The sequence below is a fragment of the Uranotaenia lowii genome, chromosome 3 (genome assembly GCF_029784155.1).
Source record: "Uranotaenia lowii strain MFRU-FL chromosome 3, ASM2978415v1, whole genome shotgun sequence".
Classification (NCBI taxonomy): domain Eukaryota; kingdom Metazoa; phylum Arthropoda; class Insecta; order Diptera; family Culicidae; genus Uranotaenia; species Uranotaenia lowii.
The window spans coordinates 160135229-160155626 of NC_073693.1; the positions used below are offsets into that span (position 1 = coordinate 160135229).

The 20398-nt window shown below is 34.0% G+C and overlaps 1 protein-coding gene across 1 annotated transcript in view; it reads right to left on the reverse strand.

The window, feature by feature from the left end:
- Positions 1-896: 896 nt before the first annotated feature.
- The window catches only part of LOC129755416 (Krueppel-like factor 12), a 322300-nt gene continuing 302798 nt past the window's right edge, over positions 897-20398 (reverse strand). The window contains exon 6 of the mRNA XM_055751903.1: positions 897-2114. Coding sequence (XP_055607878.1) covers positions 1927-2114 — 188 coding nt within the window. The 3' untranslated portion in view covers positions 897-1926. The remainder of the gene's footprint in view (positions 2115-20398) is intronic.

Sequence of the window (20398 nt, forward strand, 5' to 3'; positions counted from 1 at the left end):
AATTCAGATTCAGAATTCAGATTCAGAATTCAGATTCAGAATTCAGATTCAGAATTCAGATTCAGAATTCAGATTCAGAATTCAGATTCAGAATTCAGATTCAGAATTCAGATTCAGAATTCAGATTCAGAATTCAGATTCAGAATTCAGATTCAGAATTCAGATTCAGAATTCAGATTCAGAATTCAGATTCAGAATTCAGATTCAGAATTCAGATTCAGAATTCAGATTCAGAATTCAGATTCAGAATTCAGATTCAGAATTCAGATTCAGAATTCAGATTCAGAATTCAGATTCAGAATTCAGATTCAGAATTCAGATTCAGAATTCAGATTCAGAATTCAGATTCAGAATTCAGACTCAGAATTCAGATTCAGAATTCAGATTCAAAATTCAGATTCAGAATTCAGATTCAGAATTCAGATTCAGAATTCAGATTCAGAATTCAGATTCAGAATTCAGATTCAGAATTCAGATTCAGAATTCAGATTCAGAATTCAGATTCAGAATTCAGATTCAGAATTCAGATTCAGAATTCAGATTAAGAATTCAGATTCAGGTTCAGAATTCAGAATTCAGATTCAGAATTCAGACTCAGAATTCAGATTCAGAATTCAGATTCAAAATTCAGATTCAGAATTCAGATTCAGAATTCAGATTCAGAATTCAGATTCAGAATTCAGATTCAGAATTCAGATTCAGAATTCAGATTCAGAATTCAGATTCAGAATTAAGATTCAGAATTCAGATTCAGAATTCAGATTCAGAATTCAGATTAAGAATTCAGATTCAGGTTCAGAATTCAGAATTCAGATTCAGAATTCAGATTCAGAATTCAGAACTCTGAATTCTTAATTTTGAATCTTGGTTTTATTTATGATTCAGATTTGCATAATTCTTCCTTATGAACACATTTATAATGTTTTTGGAGACACGATATTTGAACATAAGTACACGAAAATCTTCATATTTTTAGCGACTTTTTGAAATTGAGAGTGGGAAGTCTAAATATTAAGCTACTTGTCTGAAATTGTTTGAAAAAAAAATTCTCATAAATAATAAATAATCTTTTGAAAAGAAAAAATCAGAAAAATCTTGTTTTTGAGTGTTCTTTCATGCTCCGTAACACACGTTCATGCTTTCTCACGCAAATTGTGCGTTAATAAGCAATGAGCGGGAGTCAAACAATTCGAGACGAAACTGACTAGACATCCGTCCACCTAAACATCTCCCAAATTTAAATGCAATTATTGACCTATTGACAGCTACTCGCATTTGCGTTCCACCATCGATGGTGGCGCCATCTTCATGGGGGAACAGCTTCCATTATGCGGTGGCTTCATCAAATATTTAACTTAGGAGAGATTTATACGCATTTTTGTTTTGGTTTACCGATCGGAACTTTCGCTTTCGAGGCCAGCTAGGGATGCTGTGGCGTATAGATGTATGAAGCTAACCGATTGTAGCGCTGAGCAATTATGGATAGAGTTTCTGTCATGCAGTGAGTTATTTGCTATTGTCATAGGTGGCGCGTTTGAATTCGTTGGGATCCAAAAAGATGAGAACGCGGTTTTGAGAGCGGCGATCATCTGATCGGGTCGAGGGAAACAAGTTTTGCAGTAATTTAAGTGGCTTAATTTGGTTCACGACTACGTTTTTTTGTTCATGTTCTAAAACACTTTTATCAGGAGGACGGTGGAATGGGTTTTAGTTTCATTTACTAATCATTTTCTCTAAATCTTACTTTAATCGATAGCCTAAGTAGTTTGTGCATGGTTGAGGACACGACGATCATCTTGCTGCTGCTGCTGCTGATGAATTGCTGTTGTTTGTTGTTGTTGCTCTCTAAGTAATAGTAGTCACATGGGAAGAAGCAAGGAAAAGTGGGACTTCGAGGTCCAACATATTTGTGCCATTCGATTGACCTCATTTGTTCTTCGGCAGGTGGCGCTTCATGTGCAGTGCCAGATGATCGCTCCGTGCAAAGCACCGCTCGCAGACGATACACTTGAACGGTTTCGCGCCGGTGTGCTTCCGATAGTGTCGGGTGAGCTCGTCGGAGCGGGCAAAGCGCCAGTCGCACTCGGGCCACTGACAGGTGTACGGTTTCTCGCCTGCAAAGAAAGAGAAACGGGTAAATATTAGCATGTTTACAAATATTATCGAATAGATGGCATAAAAGTGTGGTAGCGGCTTTGTTCGGCCCTTTTGCCTTTTGCCACGATCGATGTGGGAACGTTATAAGAGAAAATCACAAGAAGGAATCCATCTATCCATCCATCCGTCGGACGCGTCTCAGATATGATGAAGATGGATCGCCGAGCCAGAAGTTCACGCTCATCTACTGCGGAACCATCGTAAGATCATCATAAAAGGGGTAATATCGATAATTCAGCCTTTTATAAGGTGCGCATTAGTGAGGTTATGATACTCGTTTTATTTCTCTTTATGGTGGAGCTTACAAACGTCTGAGGTGTTTATGATGAATTGATATTCAGAGTCCAACGTATAGAATTTACTGATGTGCAATCTCTAAAGCTGTTAAAACGTTGAATTTTTATTGCCAGAAAATTGACAACGTTTTAGAACATAATATAAATTCTATTAATTTCAATTGCAACTTGATAGATAGTACATATAGGCGGTAAATCACCTCTCAACTACTGATAAATTCAAATGATAAAAAGATATAAAATAGTTTTATGCATTTGAAGATATACATTCTCTGTTCTCCTTATAATGACACACCTTGTGCTGTTTAAACTTATACAGTAATTTTGTCACTTTTCGTTTTATTCAATACTCGACAAACTCACGCTCGATTTTATCACGCTTTTTATTCAAATCATTCAAAAACTATTTCCAGGACCTTAATATTAATTGAAAAGCTTAGAGCGTCTTTGTTCATGATGTTTTTTTTATGGTTTATGTTACCATATAAAATGTACACTGCCACTTTAAAATATAATTGATGGATGAATTCATAAAAAAACAACAATTTCTAAGCTTCCAAATGAACCCTTCAGATCTGCAATACGATGTTAGATGTGAAAGATATGAATGAGATAAATTTGCATGTTTTTAAAAGAATGATCCCAAACTTTTGGCTGATACACCGGATACACCATACTAAGGGGTGATCCCAAACTTTTGGACGATAACTTAAGTGTCTATTTTATTAATCAAAAGTAGGGGAAAGTCGGGTAAGACGGACACCCTAAGATAGAATCGCAATAGAAAACCAGATATTGCTTTTTTTCATCGCAGTTTTTGTGCAGATGGGTAGTTTAGGTTGTTTGCTATCGCATTAACCATTGCAATTATGAAATTTCCTTCATTGAAATTGTTTTTATAGCTATCTAAAACATGCTTGAAAATTACACTTTTCAAAAATGGTCGGGTAAAACGGACACTGCTCAGAAAAGGTACATATTGCGAAAAAATTGCTTCAAAAGTGAATAATTTGTAAGTCAAGTATTTGAGAACGTTTTTAAACCAGAATGGAACCAACTGGTTCGAGTCCAGAAGCAGTGTGGTTTCGGAATTCTTTATTTTAGAGGCGCTTTCTTCCTGTTTTTACAAATTTTATGGCCTGTTTGAGATGGTGATTGCTTTTCGATCGACAAATGCTCTTGCCAAGGTCTTTTGAAGGCATATGGAGGATCAAACCGATGAAAAATTTGAAATACCTGGAGAAACTTATCTGTCCGTTTTACCCGACCTTGAGGTGTCCGTCTTACCCGCCTTGGGAACTTTTTTTCAAAACGTTTGTTGCTCAAGCCCTTTGACCGAAATTTGCTGGTTTTTCTTCAGATGGTTAGAAAGAAGCCTCCGTGTATAAACACTCCACTTCTGAAAACGGATGAAATTTTCAAAAAATTTGCGAGTTATGAACTATTTTCTGAGGAGAGAAAATTACATCAAATAATGGCTCCTCAAAGTTTTTGTTTGTTTTGTTTACTATTATGAGACCTTGCTTGCTATAAATAAACAAAGAGTCTCGAAAGTGTTGATACACCTAGGGAAAAACATATTCCCATCATTAGATTTGTGTCAAACATTGTATTTTTCGAAATATTAAAAGTGTCCATTTTACCCGCTGTGTCCGTCTTACCCGACTTTCCCCTATATTCTTAATTTTTTGCACAAATTTTTTTTATTGCGTTTTGAGAAATAAAGAATAAGGATTCTAATGCAACTCAAATTTTGAAATTTTGTCCATCCTATCCCGAGATGATCGGCTTTGAATATTGAGTGGAATTTTTTGAAAATGTTCTCAATTTAGGTTAAAAAAGACATACACCGTCTTAGCCGATTTAGGCTTTACAGTCTGAATAAATGACGTAGACAACTTAAGATTAACATTTAACACCCAGTACCGAGATGGGAATCGAACCCATGCCTTCAGTGGACTAGCGAATACCGTCTTACCACGCTAACCACTCGACCACCGAGACGTACTTTAGGTTAAGTTTAATTTGCAAAACTAAAACATTATTTGTGGGCAAAATACCTCCGAAATAGCTATTGCTCATTATCTATCAAATGAGATAAGAAGATTTGCTATATGACCTAAGACAGCTGAGATATGAACGATCAACATTTGCATGTTTTTTAGCGGGTGATCCCAAACTTTTGGCCGGCAGTGTAGGTACTCAATAATATGAAAATGTCATTGATTGCTCACTTTAACTGCATGGTGTTCAAATCGTTATTTGGATTTTACAGAAGTTTGTAAGCGACGCCTGAAATACAAAACTCCAATCGATACAAAAGAACTGTCAAAATCGATTCAAAACGATCCGAGGTTTTGTCGTGGAGCTTTTGTCTTTCTAATTGAAAGGAGAGTACAGACCCCGTTCATTTTTGGCAACATTCGATTTTGGCAACATCCGATTTTGGCACATGTGCCAAAATCGAACGGTTTTTAGAATCAACATTACCTATTGATTTTCATTATAACAGGACCAATTTGATTTAGACAAACACCATAAATACGTTTTTATGTTCTGAAATGGTGATAAAATGCAACAATAAAAACAATTTTTTTCTTTTTCAATTTTTAAAGTACTCAAAAATGAGAAAAATATGAAAAATTCAAAAAGTAAAAAAAACTACTTAAAGCAAAAGATTGAAAATGACAAAAACAACTAAAAAATGATGAGGAACGACAAAAACAGAAAATATGACAAATGAAAACAAACATTATAAACAAACAAAACAACAAGAAATGTGAAAAATGCTTCAAAAACATGAGGAAAAAGATTAAAAAATGACTACAAATGGTCGAAAATTGACCAAAAATAACGTGTTTGATAATAATAACAGTTATTTTGTAAAAATAACTGAAAAAGAAATTGAGAAAAAAAACTGTTCGATTTTGGCAACATTCGATTTTGGCAACACAAAATTTACGGACGTGTTGCCAAAATCGAACTGGGTCTGTATTGTGATTTTTGTTTTAATTCAAACAGATAATTTCAAGGCTCACAATTTATAATCGAACAATATTTTTCAGCATTCAATGAACAATGTTTAGTGTATATAGGAACAAATATCCAATTTCGAAAATTATATTTCAACTTTAATGAGCTTCAAATCTGTTCGCATTTTTTCAGTCGATTTCGAGACAAAAACGCAATTTCGATACGTCGTCATTTGGTGCTATTTTTTTCTGTGCACATATTAAAATTTACGCCAGCACATCAAGCAAGTCTATGATCTGAAAAAATCACTATAAAGCCCGAAATTCTGGCCACTTGTATGGAGAATGCCCGTGAAAGAGCTGCCTTTTGCTTATCAATTGGTGGTGGTCGGTCATTTATTCGGTCTTGTACCTACTTATTCTAAATCTGGTTTGGCATAAATGGCATAAAATATTCTGAAAGAAGCCTGTATATTTTAAGAAATTGGCTGATAATTTGCAGAGTTTTTTTTACGTTAAAATCGAGAACATCCTGATGGCGCACTTATTATGTAGTATATAATTCTTCCAGAGAAACCTGATGACATTTTCCATCAACCTCTCAAAACTCAACCCCGCCTTTAGACCGGGTTTATTAAAATCGACAATAAACCAAACCCAATCATTATTTTAACTAAATTTTTGAGCAAAATGTTTCAAATAATGTTGATTGAGCAATTTATATTAATGCGAATTATTTAACAAGCAGTTGTCTAAAATTACAAGTAAAAAAAAACATTAAAAACATGAAAAAACAGGAAATGAACCTATTTTTTCTAAAAATTATCATTTTGGTAGTCTTAAAAATTCTGGGTCCATGTATTATTCCATTTAAAAAATGATTGGCAAAATGATTTCAATCTAAAATATAATTGGCATTTTGGATTGATTTTTTCAGAAGAAGAATTGATCCTAAGTTAGGAAGAAAAAACCGCAAAACATACCTCTTCTACAGGTGGGGTTGTTAAAGAAATCGAAAAATATGTACATAATACACAGTTTTTAAGATGTTTAAGTTTAAATTGAAAGATATCTCAGTTGTTTGTGGTATTATTTTAACAAAAACTCTTAAAAATAAAGCTATGAGTCAGTCGTATTGTGTTTCAAAATTTACGAAAAATTGGTTAAATTGTGTAAAAACTACAACCGAAGAAGCACAGAATGTAAAGTTTTCTACTGAATGTAAATTTTTCATTAAGTTCTTAGTGTGGCTAAGCACTTAATGAAAAATTTATCAAAAACTATATCTCATCTTTAGAAATTTTCGTAGAACGAAAGTTGTAATTTATAAGCTGCTCTAAATTTTTCAAAGCCAAAAAAATCTTGCTTTCAGAAGGTTACCTGGGTATCACAGCTCATTTCACAATGCTGAATTTATAATGTTTCTTCCAAAAAGCTTACGTTTATGAAAAAATATGTTGTAATGTATATAAAAAAGTGGACGATGTCTTTCAAAATCTTGAAATCCAATCTCTACTCAACGTATGTATCATATTGATTATATCTGACTTTTGTGTCAAATTGTTGAATAAATTTAAACGTTGGATAGTTCCCACGGATTTTTGAGACCAATTAATCGACTTTTTCCTGCCTCAAAAATAACGAATTAGTTCCAAATTTAAAAGACCGAAATGTTGGAAAAGATTTCATTTAATGAGGAGTTCACACATATTTTGACCTGAGTTAACAGTTCTTGCGTTGGGGAAGTAGGCGACGACTGGATGAAATAGCACGTTTTTTTTTCGTCTCCAAAGTTTAAATAAAATAAACGATTTCTTCGCGAAATTTTAGAAAAAAATTTATTATGTGATATCAAAATGAAGCTGGATCGGTACAGCTCAAGTGTCCGCTGAAATTTTATGGTGGAAGCGTGATAGAAATCGAAAATTAACATAGAAAAAGGAATCTTTCTCTGAGTAATCATGTGAGCTTAAAAGCGTTTTCTTCTCGATTGTAAAAAAACAAGTGTAGCCACAGAATAAAATTCCATCGAGTTTTTGATGGAGTCTATGTCATGAGTGAAAATATATAAATCAATTGGTGTAATTTTGATAAGGAATAAATTTGTACGGAACTATTTTAAAAATAAAAGTTGTGTTCCGGGAATAATGTTGTGAGGAAAATGACATATCAGGTCTAGTGATTTGCTTCAAAGGTCTGTTTGCTTGGAAAAGTTTACAAATGATTGGCAAAAAATGTGTTTAAATGTGAAAAACTTATAGCGACCGGACGTGTTTTTTTTTCGTTCTCCAAGTGATGCACAGGGGAAGAATTTGAATGTTGTCACCCGAAAGGGAGAAAATTAGCGTAAAATTGTGTTTGAATATTGACCTACGGGAATCTGAACCAGTAAAAAGGAAATTGAAGATTTTTTAAGTGATATTTTTTAAAACTGACCCAAAAAATGGGATAAGTTCAGTAAAAATGAAGTTCAATTAAAATAAAACATTTACATGCAGCGAGATGTCTGTCGATTTTTATGAAAAAAAAAACGTGGTTATGTTTTTATTGTGGGGTATTGGTGTAATTGGTAGAATACTAGACTGCTGCGATTAATGCAGACTTTTGCTATCTGTGTAGATTGACGAAAACGAACGGAAAACTGATATACAATGGATTGTGGGTTCAAGCCAGCCGGAGTATCTCGGCAAATTTGGAATCTTGAGTAGGCTTTTTAGGTACCTTTTCAGGATTCTTTATTTGTTTCGAACAGTTTGAAGGGAGTGAGGTGAGTCAAACCTGACCCAAGCCAGTGGTAACGGACCCCTTGGTTGTACTACAATCATTGTTGATGAGTTAAGCATGAACAGTATTTGAATGTGCGATCGAGACTTCCCGTATCGACTCAGGTCGAAAGACCTATCAGCCACTGATTTCTGATATGACACTTGATTTCCCTAATGACCCTTAACCGTAGTTGTCGATCATTTGCTCCACCAAAATGCTTCATTTGAACTTTTTTGACATTTTTGACAGTATTTATATACTTTTCCACCACTTACACTCGGTAATTTTTTGAATAATCAACGCAATAGCTAACAAATCAATTTGAAAAATGATGGTTTTTTAAGGAAACTGTGCAAAACATTTTTTTTCTGTTTCTCTTGCACCGTCAATATCTCAAAAACAGGTGAATTAAAATTTTTGAAAAAATAGGTCAGTTAGTACTTTTCACAGGTAACAAAATGCCGTCAAAATTTTGAATATACGATTACACGTAAAAGAGTTATCAGCAAAAGAAAGTGTCCCATTTCTAAAAGAACTAAGCTTTACATACATACAGTTCACACATATTTTGACCTTGTTCTATTTTGTAAATATAATTCTCATTTCATAACATTGAAGCTGATCAAAGCTTTGCGGGCAAAAAATTAGCATTCCGGCGACGGTTTGGCCATCCATGATCTAGATGTTGTAAAATTTGATCTAGATAACTTTGTTTGCTAATTTACTAATTTCTTCAAACCAATAAAAAACAAGTGCAAGATATCTGAGCTCATTTCAAATACTTCTGCTGTCACTTAGAGTTAGAACATCGCGAGGGGGGTTGGGGGGGATAATAAAAAATGATGCAAAAACCAAATAAATTGGAGTAATTTTCACAAAAGCTTGTATGCAACAAAATTGCATACAATACCATTGCATAAAACCTCTAAACCAAGTAATTTTTCATCGAAAAATTCAATAAAATCAAGAATACAAAAGGTGAAATAACCCCAATGTTCTACCATTTGTTTTTTAGTAAAGCTAGAAGATCTACTTTTTTTCCTTTTGAACGAATGACATTTTATAGAAAAAATGTTGAATAAAAAATTGAGTTAGTTAATAGAATAAGAACTGAGAATACTGAGAAGGTTATAGAAAGTTTACATTCCAAAGAAATTGCTTGTCTGCAGATAAAAAAACATTTAAAAAACCAAAATTGTATTATCAATATTATAAATAGGATAAAAATTTCAAACAAAAAAATTAAATGAGCTGAATTTCAAATTCGATTGAGTTCAAGTTTTTCTGATAAAAACATTATCAAAAGCAATTCCAAAAGTACGGAAGAATGCGGATGCCGGAAGAATTGTAGTAATCAAATTGTCGAGATGATTGAGCTGATGTTAATAGCACATTCTGGAGTTTGGACAACGTAGGACAGAAAAACTATAGATACCTCCCTTCCCCTGTCCATCCCTGTGATCTTAATTCATAAAACCTTAAATTTAACGTTCAAAATTACAGTAGGTACTACGTGCCACTCAAGTGATTTTTAAGAAATTCTGTATCAATCGAGTGGTTTTTGAAGAGTTTTGCTTCTGGCTTAGAAACATAAACATAGCGACAGCCATCTAGATGAAAATTTCGAACAAGTTCAGAGCAAAGTTTACTTGTTTGTGTTTGTATTCGGAAGCTAACACCAAAAAGGCAGTTTTCAGCAAAAAGTGCAAATGGCCCAAAAGTCAAAGTGGTCTTCAAAATTTCCGAGGTGTCAAGAATTTTAGAGCCAATTTGGATTTATTTGAGAGCCCTATTTTATCTAAAAAAAAAATCGTTTTAAACGCATTAATGATAATTTTAACAACACAATTTGTGTGTTTTTGTTTGTATTGCCAAAAAAAGAAATTAAATCCGGACTTTTTTTTTTATAAAATCCGGGCAACAGGGTCGGATTGGACTTTTGTTGAATTTTGTATTATATATCCGGGTAAACCCGGATAAAACCGGACAAACTGGCAACCTTACATGAGCCTTATTTGCAGCACCGCATTTTCCGAATAATAGCGGAAATGGCAGAAAAGGTGCTAATTTTTGCTTGGATATCGAAAAAAAACGACTGTTATTGAAATTGTCATGCCTTCATGATTGAATAGGATCATGAATTTGTCACAAACAACATTTTTGAAGAAATAGGGCTTGTGAAGATTCTAAACTTTTATAAATTCTGGAATCATTAATCATTTTGTAAAGTTCTTACTACATCGAGTGATTTAAATTTTCAAGCAATATCGAAAAGGTACATTAGAATTAGCTTAAAATAGTTTCATTTCGTTCTGAAAGGCATTGTTTTTTGTTCTGTTTTCACATAAAAAAACCCAATTCTTCATCGAATGAATTAGGGGAGAATGAGGATACTTGAACCCTGGGGATACTTGATTCCTTAGCTATATCTCGAAACTGGAATGTCTTACAAAGATCAAATGTTCTAGAAAAATGTGCCAAAACGAGCAAAATAACAATGCATGTGTTTTAAATTTTTTTAACAAAATAATTGTTTGAGTTATTGAACTTTGTTTGAAAAATTTCACAAAATGTAACTTGAAGATCTTTTTTCATCACTTTAAAATGTTCCTTACATGGGAAAATTATGAAAAAAATATTTGTTCCAATGTATCAATCGTTCGAGCGTAATATGAACTTCATAATGCCATATTTTCAAAGCAATGGAAAACTCTCAACTTTTTTCAGCAAAAGTTTTCTAAAATGTTGATTATGGGTACAATTGATCCCCCTTCCAAACGGCATATTCTTCTTCTGAATTGATCGATATGATTGCTGATTACGAAATTACTAATATTTATCCAAAAACTAATATTTATCAAACAATTGTCTGAAGAAAAGAGCAAAAATAATTAATTTTCTCTTAATTAAAAAAATAGCGCCTATAAGTATGCAATGTTATTAGCGTTGAGATAAAGTTATAGAATTTTCTTCTTATGTCTGCTATAAATTGTGAAATGAGAACAAACATGACCAAAATAGCCAATTAACATTCTATCTTTGGGTTTTGTTTGATTTTTATAAAAGGATTAGGGCTTTCTGAAATAAAAGATCAAGTCTCCTTCAACAGGGGATCAAGTCTCCCCTAACTTCAGAAAAATCGCAATTTTTTTACTTCCACGAAAATACTTCTAGTTCATCAACGGGTTCAAGTATCGATCTGATTTTTGGAGCATAGAAACTTGAAGTTACAAGCTGTCAGAAAATGTCAAAGACGGTGAGTTGCTAAATTTTTCCAAAAAGATATGGTGAAAATAAGAAAAGGGGATCAAGTATCCCCACTCTCCCCTACCTAATTCATTTGAAATCAGTAGATGTTTTTAAAAAAGTTGATAAGTTGTTAGGTTATCAAGGATTCACCAAAACGATAAGTGATTTACAAAATCTTCCAAAAACTCTAATTCCTTACGCTAAATTCTATCAATAACAGCAATCAAGTGAAATGAATACTGTTCTTCTGTGTAAACTAAATTGATTGTCATTATAACAATTCAAGGAAGTGAATGATGAACCAACAGCGTTAAGCTAGACAGTGTTTACAGAAGGTACTTGATTTTAGCTTTTAAACTTGCTGAAATATGTAGAATAACATCCTAGAAAAAAATTGAAAACACATTCTTATGTTTCACCTGACATGATAGAATGCCTAAACCCATTCAAATAGCTACTCGTGAGTGGTTTCTATCATGTATGATCTATTGAGTTCAAATCTCAGCAAAGTTTATGAGCAAAGTTCGCTTCGCTTGTTTTCCCACACACAGCTTCCGAATTACCTACTAGCAGCTACCTAGTAGTTCGGTAGATAGTTTAGCATGGAGAATGAATTATTGATAGCCTCATCATCAACGCCGCGGTCGCCACTTACTGCTGAGGTACAGCACATCAGGTTAATTTCTCCCTGAGCACACACATCCATAAAACACAAGGAGCCACCATATTGCGCCATCAGTTTTTAAGCAAACCTCCATCATCAGTCGTTAAAGCGATCGTAAATCTCCGGACTCTTCCAGGCTTCTTCCATCATGAAGGCAGCTGTCTCAGAACTTCGCTTAGACACAGACAAGCAGATGTTGTTATCGCTAAGCAATAACATAGTAAGCTTTTGAGATGTTTTGGCCAAAATAGCAAGGTCTGTTCGTTTGTGAAGATTGTAATCAGGCCGGGAGGGCTTTGAATCGTCGTATTACCCTATTACCTCATCTAAGGAAGTATTATTTCAATTTGCCTTAATCCACAAGGTTTTTTTTCATGTAAACTAGTGAACTTGCCGGCAGAATGATTATATTTTGATCAATATTTTTTTATACACTTTGAAAATATTCGATGCAGCAACGGAGATTACTAAATGGATTTAAGGCCCTTGAAAATCAGTCAAACACCACCGTTTAGGAAGTGACATATCGTTTTGATCCATAAATACCACCCATCGGCTGGAAGGTTCGATCAAAATACTAATTGACACGGACCAAATGAACCGAACATTTCAAATGACCTAATCCGACAGATCTCCTTGAACTTTCTGTCATGTTCCGGGGGCAAATTTGCTCTTGAGCTTTTCGAGCCCCGAAGAATTAAAATCGATCCTGGCGCCATCATCCATCTGGTTGAAGAGAGTTGAATGACAGCTCCCGACCAGCTAACACTAACTACTCCGGACAGAGACTCACGTGCTCCAATTTAAAAAAAAGGGGTTCTGAAGAAGTTGAAAAGTAAAATCCCCAAATGAAACGCACTGCCAGGAGGCACACAGCCTGTCACAATTCATAAAAATTTATATTGTGTGCCACGACACAATATTTGACCTGACCTTTTTGTACGTGTCATGTCTTGCGGTGCCACATGGGCTATGTGGTACATTTGCGTTACCATATATAAGTATACTCGGCCAAAGGTATTACTATTTTGCCCGTATTCGTCCGCAGGGAGCAGAGTTGAGGTTATGATTTATGGAGTGTACCAGAGGGTCGTGTAGTCACCTAATTTTCAGTAGGTAAACCACCATCAGTAGGTTCCTTCCAAGTCACTTATTTTCCACTGCCATCGTCCGACTTTTATAAGAAGTAGACGCTCGCTACCTCGGAGTTTATGGTTCATTAAATTTAATTATTACCTTGCGCTGTACACCAAACATATACATTGTTTGCCAGACTCCGTATGATTGATTTACGATCTTTGGGGCAGCGAGTTGAGAAGAAAATATCATTAAATCAGGGTTCTTTGAACGAAGAAATGAGCTTTAACTAGGAAAGACAAGCGAGCTTGCGCAAAACTGTAGAAGAAAAAAAAATATAGTCCGAAGTTACAGTAGTTATCCATTCTAGTTAGACGGGGGAAGTTTAATTTATTTCCATCGATCGCATCGGATGGCTGTTGAGGATCAAGCAAGGGGTGAATAATTGTACCGCGGCAATTGACCATCCACACCGGATAGATGTCAAAATCGTGTCAGCCGACATTGCTGCCGATCTTCCGAATAATGTTGGGCACCCGGTTCTTCTCGGATTGAAGTCTGAATAGAACCCAGGACGGATGATGGTCGGTTGACTGGATGGACTATTTCATCGAGCCTTGTTTAGTATTATAATTAATCAATTACAATTTCATCTAATGCCAGGCTGTTATTAATCTCTTCTCCTGCTCGGGCTCTTCGGTGGCTCTGAGATGAAGGTTAAAGCCGAGCTAAGTAGATGGTCTGTCATCGAAAGGTTCTGTCCGTGTGTTTTGGGAATGTGCGGTAAGCTCACATAGCTCATCCGATTTGAGCAGATTTGTAGCGAGGAGTGACGTAAAATTTTTTGATGCTTAATTTAGGAGAAAAGGTGCTCTTAAATATTTTTAGCCCATCAGTAATTAAATAGATATGAAAATAAATAGGGAAATGCTAGGTATTTTGGGCCGCTCCATAGCTTAAGATTTTTTTATTTTTTTTTATTTCAGTGTGCATCTATGCAGTTTTTGCAACTGTTGAAGCCACAAAACCAGGAAATTATTTTACGTGCAAGTATCTTAGTTAATTTATATTTTATTGACTTACTAGCTGACCCTGTGTGCTTTGCTACACCTTCTAATATTGAGGGAATAATAATTTAAATTAAAATTAGTTAGGTAATTATTTTATGTTTAAACTCACCATTATTATATTTCAATGCATTGAAATTAAAGTTGTAATTTGAGTTTCGAATTGCAATACAAAAGAGGTTTGATTCAATTTTCTTAAATATTATTTTCTGTTCTTAAAACCTGACCTAAAATTTGTTTTTCAATCAGTATTTATTTTGAATCTAAAATAAAGACTCCGTATTTATTTAATCATATGTTCCTAAACTCTGTTAAATTAAATGTTTCACTTGCATAAAATTCTCTGCCTAGCCAAATTTTATTCCATTTGCTTGATCAGTTTCAATGTAACTAAAATTATGAGAGTCTTCCTGTTGAATAACCAAGAAAACATTTCTCATTCCTCATTCCCTTCTATACAAAATTTGCTCGATAATTTCCCGAGTTATTTAAGAAGAATGGGTGCACCCCTCTCTCTTTGCTAGCCTCCAACTGAAAAAGGGTAGTCTAAAATTCTTATTTTCATTTGCTTAAAATGTTATCAAGTTATGAAAAAAACTGTATGAGAGCCCCGCTCCCCCCCCCCTGTTTCCTATTCAACCCCCACTGAAGGGTTTCCTAATGAGAATCCTATACCAAATTCTGTTGCTTTCGACTGATTAACTCTCGACATCTTAAAAAAAATATGTGGTGACCCCCTCAGCTCTTCCTATTTTTTCACTGGGATTACTTCGATTTCCTCGATTATTTCTCAAGTTATGCCAAAAATTGTATGTGAGTCCCCTCCCTCTTCTGTTTTTCCAATGTCCGGTGGGATGGGCTTTCATTCTCCCAAATATCCTCGTATACCAAATTTGATTCCCTTGTTTTTACCGAGTGATGCAAGAAATTGTATGGTACCCCTTACCTCTTCCTTTCCTCCCAATTCAAGTCGGGAGGAGTCCGAAACTATCATAGAGCCTTTTCCCATATCCAAATATTCTCCCAAGTCAATTTGATTCCATGGTCGAATAGTTTTAAAATTATGCAATACAAATAGCATGGATGCCCCTCCCATTTTTCCTACCCTCTGGAAGAAGAGAGGGATCTCAAATAACCATTGAAACATTTCTCGTATCCAAATACCCTCACATGCCAAATCTGGTTCCGCTTAATCTCGAGATTTTTAAAAAATTGTAAGAGAGTCCCCCTGCCTCCTTCATAACTACTGTATGGAAGAAGGAAGAGGTACCAAATATTCATGAAAAAAATTTCTCATAGCCAAATACCCTCCCATGCCAAATTTGGTACCATATGCTTCAATGGTTCTCAAGCTATGCAATGATTTCTCTTTTCCTTGGGATACCCCCTCTCTACGTCCAGTAAGAGGGAGGAATCTCAAACTGTATTAGGAACCTTCCCCGGCCGCACACACCTGCCAAGTTTCAAGCAAATCGGTTCAGTAGTAACACCTGACTAGTTTCCATGCAATACTTCGCTAGGCACCCAGCAGTGATGTCAATTGAGCTTATTGTTTATCAATGCCAAAAGACTGTTAAACAGCTAATAACTTTTTTGCTTAATTAGATACGAAGTTACGGTCTTAGACAAAGTTGTTCAGCGGAAAATTTTCTTTAAATAAATTTATAAGTCAGCACAAAAACTATAAGCAGATTTGGTTCCACAGAAGAATCAAATTGATGTTGATTTTTCACTACAATATATTTAATTTTCCCATACAAACCTAGAAGTTCAAATTTACTCATACGAGGAAGAATGACCTTAATGGGTTAAATTCCTATAAAAAAGGAAAAAAAAAATTACTCATATTACTTAAAAAGTATCAAAAAATATTCATGGATGATTTATATGCCAAAACAAAGCTTTTTAGAGCCCAGGGTAAAAGAAATTCAAAAATGACCCCAAATCGACTCAGTATACTGCAACATCTCATCTCAGCTTGCCTGTCCGATATCTTATCTAGTGCCATAGTCATGGTCGTAGGAACGAGAGAGAGAGAGAGAGAGAGAGAGAGGGGGGGGGGGGGGGTTTGGGGGTTAAACCCTCTCCCCCATGAAAGTCAGGAAAAGCAAGCGAGGTTTTCTATTCTAAACTCAATATTATTAATTCTCAATCAAATTTTGATGACTTAATAATTTTACTCAATAATGAATATCTGACTCAAAAAATCGAAAACTAAAACCAAATTCAGATTTATGTTACAGCGTTCAAAAAATGTTCACTCGTTAATAGAAATCTAGTTTGGATTGTTGAAATTTAAGAAAGATTAAACTCATTTCAGCGGTTTTGGTTCATACGACCAAAATCAAAGTTGTATTTCAAAAATAAGAAATGGAAAACTCTTTTGCAAATCTGGTTCAAATTTGGGATTTTCATTGATTCGCATATTTAGATAATTATTTTCCAAATATTGAAAATGAAAAAAGGCAGCCATCATGAGTTTTTATATAGAATTCAGATTCCAAATTCTTAAACTTAATTTTTGTGCAGAATTCAAATAAAACGAAGCTTTAAATAAGCAATCCAAAATTGAAAAAAAAAACAGAATCAAATTTATCATTTCAATTTCAGATTTGAATTCATATTAAAATTAACAAAATGGAATAGGAATAATTAATTGAAATGATAATTTATATTGATACCCAAAACATCAGATTTTGAATTACAGATTCATGATTGAGTGTTTTAAAATAAATTTCACTTTTCAGCTTATATTAAAAATTCTGCTCTAGAATTAAAATTCAGATATCGTTTTTTCTCATTTCAAAAATCGTATGGAATGGAAATTCGATAACAGATTCAAAATATGAATTTAAGGATCAGAATCTTAATCAGGAAAATCAGAAAGGATATCAGAATTATCAATGACCATTTCACTGAAGAATTCAAATCTCGAGATATCACAGGCTTATAAATTTAGTTGCTAGTCAAATTTCAAAAGTTCAAATTTTTATTCTAAGTTAATTATTCTGCGCAATTCAGCTGTAAATCACATACCCATAAAACTGTTTTTTTTTATTTTTGTTCTGTCTGGGAATATAACAATTATAAAGCAGAATTGGTGTCTTTTATATAATAAGTTTTGTGAAAAATATGAATTTTTATTTTAGAAAAAAATATCCACAAGATTTTGAATATAGTTTTGATTTTCGATAAAAATAATTGCAAATTTAGAAACATGTAGGTAGTTATCAAAAATCTACAGGAAATCCAATATTTTCTCGTATTGTAGATTTTTTTCAAAAGCTGAATTTCTAATTTTCTTCACTCAAATCTTAATTTTTTAGTTGCAGAGATTGAAGAATCAAATTTAAACCGCAAAACTTTTATTCTTTTTGTTTTTTATGGGTTAAGTTTTTGGAATCGGTTCAAGAGTTGATTTGGGTATCAAATAAGTTGTTTGTTTAAGAAATAAAAGGCTTTTAAAAACTTACTCAGTGCTCAAATGAAATGAGCTGCAATTTACAGATTCTGGAATAAATTAAAAAAAATTAACCATCGAAGAAAATTAACCAAATTTGAAAACGTAAAAATATTATAAACTTATAGGAAAGTAGATCAAATTATTTAAACACACAATTTTGTGGAACAAATCAAATACATATTTTAACTAAGAGTGGAGATGTATATCAAAATATCCTTAATAATGCCCTTTTTTTTTTTAATAAGTTCGGCCGAGTTCCTATAATTTTTTGAAAATAGTTTGTTGGTCAAATTATTGGCCTTCCATTGATATTGAAATTAAACATTAGTTTTGGATAGATTTTTTGCAACCTTGCAATCAATAATGACCTTTTTTTTTCTCTAAAAATAGCAAAAAATGCAGGTTCAAACCCTTCGAATTTTAGGTGTTTCTAAGGGAAAAAGCCCACTATCGAGTCTAGGATAGACTTTTATCACTCGACTCACTGTTTGTTATTACAGTGAGTCGAGTGATAGAAGTTTTGCCACGGACGTGTTCCAAAACGACGGAGTTGGCGCCGACGCCCTGGCCGATACCAGAATATTGGGCACCCAGAATCCCGACGATTGATGAACGCTGTAGGAGTGCATCTGCTTTGGACAATCACACGAATGTCCGATTCCTTGATAAAGAATTAATATAATTCGAAACGTTGGATGAAGCACATATAAAAAGTGTTATAATTGACCTGATAAGACCGAAAAGCCAATACATAACCTCAAAATTATTCCCAGTTTAACAACAAATTGATCGAGAAGATGGCTCAAGATTGTATAGGTTTCGTACGATTTTTAGTCATTTACAGAATTTTTAAGTTCAGTGGAAGCCGCTATTTTGGATTTCAAGATGAAGTAAGATAGCGAAATTTGTCGTCTACTCGTTGATCCCTTTCAACTAATACCCATATTGTGGGAGTTTCAAGCGATTTTCAGTTATTAAAATCATTTTAATGTTCAAAAGATGTCACCATCTTGGATTTCAAGATAGCGTTTGGTAGCTCTACTCGTTTAGCTCTTTCACCCAATGGCCAATATTTATATTGTGGGAGTTTCATGCGAAAGCCATCTTGGATTTCAAGATAGCGAAATTTGACTTCTTCTAGTTTAGTCCTTTAGCCAATACCCATAATGTGGGGGTCTTATGCGATTTTTAGTTATTTACAGCATTATAAGGTTCAGCAGAAGCCGCCATCTTGGATTTAATTATGGCGTCGGATAGCAAAATTTGACTTCGGCTAGTTTACCTAATTCTCTAAATACTCATATTGTGGGGGTTTCATTTGATTTCCAGTGATTGATAGCATTTCAAAGTTCAGCGGAATCCGCCATCTTGGATTTCAAGATGGCGTCAGATAGTAAAATTAGAATTCTACTCGTTTGGCCCTTCTACCCAATACCAATATTGTTAAGGTTTAATGCGATATTAGTCATTTAAAACATTTTAAAGTTCATCGGAAGCCGCCATCTTGGATTTTAAGATGGCGACAGATAATGGAATTCGACTTTTACAGGTTGATCTCTTTTAACTAAGTCCCTTAATGTAAGGGTTTCATGCAATTTTAAGTCATTAACAGTATTCTCAAGCTGAGTGGTATCCGCCATCTTGGAATTTAAGATGACGACGGGCATCAAAATTCGACTTCTACTCGTTGATCACTTTCACCTAATAACCATATTGTTAAGGTTTCATGATATTTTCAGCAATTTATAGCTTTGAAAATAAAAGCGGAAACCGCTATCTTGGATTAATGATTTTGCCAAGCAACAAATTTTTTCCTACGATTTGCGCCCTTTCACTCAATACTCATAAATGTAGAGATATTCATGCCACTTCCGGTAATTTGAAGATTTCAAAGATTTTTATTTATTTTATTTTTTGTTTTAACAACACACCATTCAAAAATGTGGAACATGAGAATTCCAATTCAAATATGTGCTATCTAACCTGAGCGTGTCCTTTTTTGATCGAGAACTGTCACCAAGTTTCATAGCGGTTTAATAATCATGCACTGAGTGCTATTATAAAACATGCAAAAGAAGGCTTAGAGTAAACTTTTAAGTTTGTGTTTTATCACAGTTTAAACAGAGCATTCATAACTCTTTCAAAACAACTAAAACAGTATGTATTACAAAAGCTTTCAAAACTATCTGGAAATATATTGTCGAAACAAGAAGATGAGCATTTTGCATGACCAAAATTAAACCGTCATAAAACGAAGTGCACAAAAATGCCTTAATAAAACCATAATAAAACTTCCTCATGCTTGTTGGCTTAATCTGGGTTACTTGGGCCTACATATGTGTATCAAAACACAGAACATTATAGTCATCAAAAATTTCCATCGATTTTCCAAATATTCACAACAAAAACAATGCAAGTTCACATGAGTATTTTTTTTTTGCTGTATGTGGTCACAGTTGCAGTAAAATTCTTTTGGAGAACGAATGAAATACAAATTGACAGTTAAGGTTGATGTTTAATTGTTCGAAATATGCATTGCACTCGTTTTGTTGATAGTGACATTTCACGAATTAGATTTCTTCAGACAAAAAACCATTCAAAGTCGTCAGTTCACAAAACGCTCGAAATTATTAAGACGTTTTAGCAACTGCATTAAAATCGTTGTTCCGAAAAGGCGTTCCATCGTC